At 40.4% G+C, this 5446-nt stretch overlaps 1 protein-coding gene across 1 annotated transcript; it reads left to right on the plus strand.

The window, feature by feature from the left end:
• Window positions 1-598: 598 nt before the first annotated feature.
• On the plus strand, window positions 599-2098 carry LOC127303113 (uncharacterized). Its single transcript, XM_051333889.2, has 3 exons — window positions 599-670; window positions 764-1280; window positions 1363-2098. The coding sequence occupies exons 2-3, from the start codon at window positions 771-773 to the stop codon at window positions 2038-2040; spliced, it is 1188 nt and encodes a 395-aa protein (XP_051189849.2). The 5' UTR covers window positions 599-670; window positions 764-770; the 3' UTR covers window positions 2041-2098.
• Window positions 2099-5446: the final 3348 nt, after the last annotated feature.

Here is a 5446-nt window from a genome sequence, read left to right on the forward strand (position 1 = left end):
CTGGCGACGTTCTCTTGGTCGGTCTTGCGTCAGTTGCTTGGGTGCAATTGGTGCCCGGCCAACTTTGCTCAGTTTCATGCTATCCTCTCTGGTTTTTCGGGTTATCCTAGGAGGTTGCTGTGGGTGTTTTTCTTAGCTCAGTCTTGGGCTTTATGGAATGTGCGCAACAAGCTTGCGATTGAAAAGAAACTTATTTCTAACCCAGCTGACATTCTTTACAAAATCATCATTTTCTTGCAGCTGTGGAGCCTAAAGGCCAAGGCAAGAGAAAAGGAGGGGCTAAGCTGGATGGCACGCGAGCTAAGGGAGCTGTACGTGCAGCTCAAGCCGCCGGTGGTCTGATGAAGTAGGACGTGGCTCGGGCGGGTCCGGGAGTGCGAGATTCTATCCAGGCGTGCTTGCTTCCAGGCTATCAATCCTGGGTCTAGTCTTATGTTAGTTTTCACTGTTATTTCCTGAACTTCATGGTGGCCAAGCTGTAAAGCCCAGCAGTGTGTAATCATAACCTTGTTACCGTGTGGCTTTATTAAGTTAAAGTCGGGCAGTGTTGCCTGGTATCTAAAAAAATTAAGTAGCTTTTTCTTTTTTTGATAGATACCTGCACCTTGGCCTATTGTTGGATTGGATAAGCCACCTCCATCTTGGGAACTTGTGAGAACTCCTGTTTTTGGTATGAATCATATTTACTGCTTGTACTTGATGTGAAACCATGCAATCTAGCTTTTGTATTCTTATTGTCTGCCTTTAATTGCTATTATTTTAGTGCTATAATGAATACACAAAGACTAGAGCTTATTAGGAAGAGGAGAGAGGAAGACGACGAGGAGTTCATGTTCTTACTTTTACCAATATTGCACTATCACAAAAGGAGTAGAAGAGGGAAAGTAGAGAGAACACAGCGGCATAGCTCCGTCTTGTATGGCATGCAACGTGTTCAAGGAATCCTTGACGGACATGTTAAGAATTGCCGGGTAGCCTATAGGATGGAGCCACACATTTTCAGATCCTTAGCATCCTATCTTAGAAGAGAAAAATTATTGAAGGACAAAAGGATTAAGGTTGAAGAAAAACTGGCTATTTCCCTCTACATGTTGTCACACAATGCCTCTTTCGAAGACCTACAATTGGAGTTCCAACACAGCAACCGTACCTTCCACAAGTGCATAAGAGAGTTCTTCAACATCATCCCTGTCCTAAGTAGGCGATTTCTGAAGCCTCCCATTATTGACCATCCTCATCCAAGAATAGCTAATGATGACCGTTTCTTCCCCTACTTCGAGGTTCTTGTTTTGAAACCCCAACCTTCTTCCTTGCCTTAATCCACATACTTTCTTATATCACCATTTCTTTCTTACTTTGCAGAATTGCATAGGGGCAATTGATGGAACACACGTGCCTATTTCCATATCACCGCACCTTGCTGCACCATTCAGAAATAGAAAGGGAACCCTCAGCCACAACGTAATGATAGTTAGTGACTTCGACCTTAATGTCACATACATCTCTTGTGGTTGGGAGGGTTCGGCCACAGATGCTCGAGTCCTTCGCTCTGCAAAGGCCACTGGTTTTACAGTACCTCCTGGGAAGTTTTACCTAGTTGATGGAGGATACGCAAACACGGAAAAATTCCTCGCCCCATACCGTGGCGTGCGGTATCACTTGAAGGAATGGGTCCATGGACACCGTCGCCCACAAAACTACCAAGAGTTATTTAATCACCGTCACGCTCTGATGCGAAATAGTGTGGAAAGGAACATAGGAATACTAAAGAAGAGGTTTCCTATCCTACATGTTGCCACGTTTCACAAACTGAACAATCAAGTGAAGATCCCTGCGGCTACTGCAATCATCCACAACATAATCAGAAGTCAACATGGTGACGAAGAGTGGCTTGACCGTGAAGATGAAGACCTTATTCCTGTTGCTAACCATGTTGATTTGCCCAATGGAGATGATAACCACCAAGGACACAACCTTGCAGGCAATAACTTGAGAGATCAAATAGCAATGCAGATGTGGAATGATTTCCAACATGATTAGCTCTTGTATCATGTAGTAGTAATTTGTTAATGTAATAATGGAATCAATGTACTATGTTTTGTCGGAATAAGTTCTTATGTTTGCCAATATGTTTGTCATGGACTCAGTGTATTATGGTTTCTGTCTTATGTTTGCCATTATTCATGTCCACTAGTAATTCTTATTCCTGTTTTATGTTTGCCTTTTTAGTCTAACGGTATTATTCTTATGACAACAGATATGAAGCCGACTTTGCATCCAGTGGGCACACCCAAGTTCAACTTGAAAAAAGCTTCTCTTGGTGTGAGAAAAACTCCACCGACCAATAAGAAAAGGAAATCACCAAAAGGTACTATTTGTGTATGGCTATACAGTGATATAGAGCAGCAAATTCTTTGATGAATCATGTCAAGTTTTGACTAACACCTTACTAATTTTGTTCAGCAACGAAAGCAAGAGCCCAATGGAATTTGGGGCTTGAGAAATCTCTGATCGATATACTTCATGAGCATAATAATGACTATTACAGAGCACAAAATGGATGCAGTGGGGACACTTGGAATCAAATGATGCAATTATTCCAGGAACGTAATCCGCAGGTGAACTTCGTCAAATCCCAGCTACAAGATAAAGAAAAAGAACTCAAGAGAGAATACAAGATGCTCAAGGAAGCTCGGATGCAAAGTGGCGCTGGTTGGGATGAGAAGACCTGCATGATAGTTGTTGAGAAGGCTTTGTGGGATAATCTAGAAATCGTAAGCTTCTGTTTCTCCATTCTTATACTTGGTCACAAGCTTCATAATAAGCTTAGACTCATTGTTTCCTCTCACCATTCTTTTGCAGTCCTTTCCAAGAATTGGGAAATTCAAGAGAAATGGCTTTCCTATGTATGATTCTCTTGGAGATCTATATGATGGTTAGTGCACTGATGTTAACTTGTACAATTGCTATCATATTCCTTTAATGCTTGGAGATCTATATTATGGTTACTATACTGATGTTAACTTGTATAAATAGGCCAAATAGCTGAGGGGAATCACAATTTCACTTCAAGCTCTAAGGCATCTCAACTTGATGAAGAGTTAGAAGATGAAAGAGTGGAAGAAGCTGGGTCTGAATTTGATGAGGACGTACAAATTCTGGATGAAGACCCTACTGAAAAGAAAGACGAGGGCACGGGAAGTTCAGCCAGCCGAGGTAATTACCTTCCGTCAAGACTAAATATATATAACAAATTGTATCAAGTGTATATTAACATTTGCAATTGCTGAATCTAGTGAATGTTGGTGAAAGAATGGAGAAGAAGGCAACTGGTGTACCAAAGAAAATTCCTCCAAAGGAATTAAAGAAGCCTGTTAAGAACGATGAAATGGTGCAAGTAGTAGACAGGTATGTGAAGATGAAAGAAAAACAAGCAGAAGATGAGAAGGCCGAGTCGAGTACATTCTCCATTGCCAAGTGCATTGCAGCTGTAAACAAAATCCAAGACTTCACCCGTCAAGAGAGAGTTAAGGCTTCAAAAGTCTTCAAAAGTCTTGAAAACCGCGAGACCTTCCTCACTTGGGTCACTGAAGACGAGGAGTCAGCTATCATGTGGCTCCGGGGTGAGCTGCAAGAGTTGACTTGAGGTATGTGTATGTACCATCTTACCTTCTTCATATGCCCTATTATTCATATGCCCTGTTTTCTTCTTTTGATCCATAGTCAGTAGTTCCTTGTAACAATCCTGTAATAACATTAGCTCGTTTAGTGGACATGGCATGGCCGCATGGGATTGGCTGGCGTAGTTGCAGTTATGGTCCAAATTGTACTAAATCTGCAAATGAATAACTTCACCATGCCTCTCTGAAACTAAATCTGTTGTCTTGTTGGTGGTTTACTTCTGCACAAGTGGTGGTTCAGGCTTCAGCTTCAGTATTTGCACACTCACTATAAGCTCTCTGTAGCTTTGTTAGTACATCAGAAGTGCATTTGTATATATGCTTTCAGATAGGTTTGGTTGTAACTTTATCTGCTTTTAAGCATGGCTCTGCTTCCTGCCTAACATTGACAGCTGAGATGCATCAAAACTTGATAACAATTCTTTGCTTGGCTAGCTACTGTAGTGACAGTGTCACTTGGTAACAGCTTGTGTCAACCCAGTCCTAGGAACGGGAAAGTACAAACATAGCAATAGTATATGTTTTATGTACCTCAAATTAAGAAGCAACATGTGTCTGATGTTTGAAACGAAAATACTTGCAGATGGTTCTTTTCTTAAATTCAGAACCAGCCTTTATAATTCTATTCAAGGTAGCACATTTTGTTTTGTGACATGATATATTCAATAGGCTGACCATAATACAGTTAGATTTATTTGGCTGCATCGACAACACTATCTTCTCGGCTTTTGAACTGAAGTCTTACATAGTCATGCATTGGCATTCAGTTTTCTAGTATTCTGCTTTACAAGATTTAGTCCATGCTCCAAATTACTAATGTGTGTCTACCCAGCCATGAAAAGACTACTGCATTTTGTTATCTTCAGCCCTTCGTGAGTAGGAGTTTCCTCCGATATGATTCAATCATGTTGATTAAGTATCATTTTATTTTTTTATAGATACCTGCACCTTGGCCTATTGTTGGATTGGATCATGTAAAGTTTTGACTAACTACTATTTACTTGTTGTTAGATTATAGATAGAGGTGAAAGTGAGATACATGGTATGTGTATGTACCAATTTACCTTCATGTGCCTATCGAAAAGTGTTTGACATGCTCTGAATCATGTTTGATGCTTTGGAATGCTAGGTCAGGTTTTACGTCACTAGAAACCATTTTCTGAACATTCTACTGTATATGAAACAGAGCTAGAAAATACTATGGTCGATATGTAGTGTAGCATCATTTTATATGGGAGGCGCTGTAGCCTGCCGTATTCATATCAGCCTGCGTTTTAAAGTACTCCTACCTGATTATTTTAAAGTAGCTTGGCCAATTCAATCATGTTTGAACTCTGAACCTGACCACTAAATTTATTTGCATGTTCATTCTTCAGTTTGAGTGGCCCAGTGATGCATCTGTGAGATTCAATTTTATAGTATTGTGCAAGAATATCTACTGTTTGGTAGCTTCTGTTACTTTTGACAATTACTAAATTTTACCTCTGCAATTGAACTATCAGTAAGCAATGTATCAATACTAAATTTTACCTCTGCGTGTATTTCTAGCTGGAGGTCCTCTGGCGGCGGCGTGGTTTCCGGCGTTCGGCGGCGAAAACTTCTAATGTTCTTCAAACTCTATGACAATGTGTTTATGGCGACTTGGTTGCTCATCTGTTTGGTCGAGCATTTATTTATATTTGTGTTCTTGTTTGAGAAAATCGCATGACAAATTTGCATGACACGAAGTTTATGTTAAAGCCGAAGTTTTAAATTTACTGATTGTC

Source organism: Lolium perenne, chromosome 5, assembly GCF_019359855.2.
Source record: "Lolium perenne isolate Kyuss_39 chromosome 5, Kyuss_2.0, whole genome shotgun sequence".
NCBI classification, from domain to species: domain Eukaryota; kingdom Viridiplantae; phylum Streptophyta; class Magnoliopsida; order Poales; family Poaceae; genus Lolium; species Lolium perenne.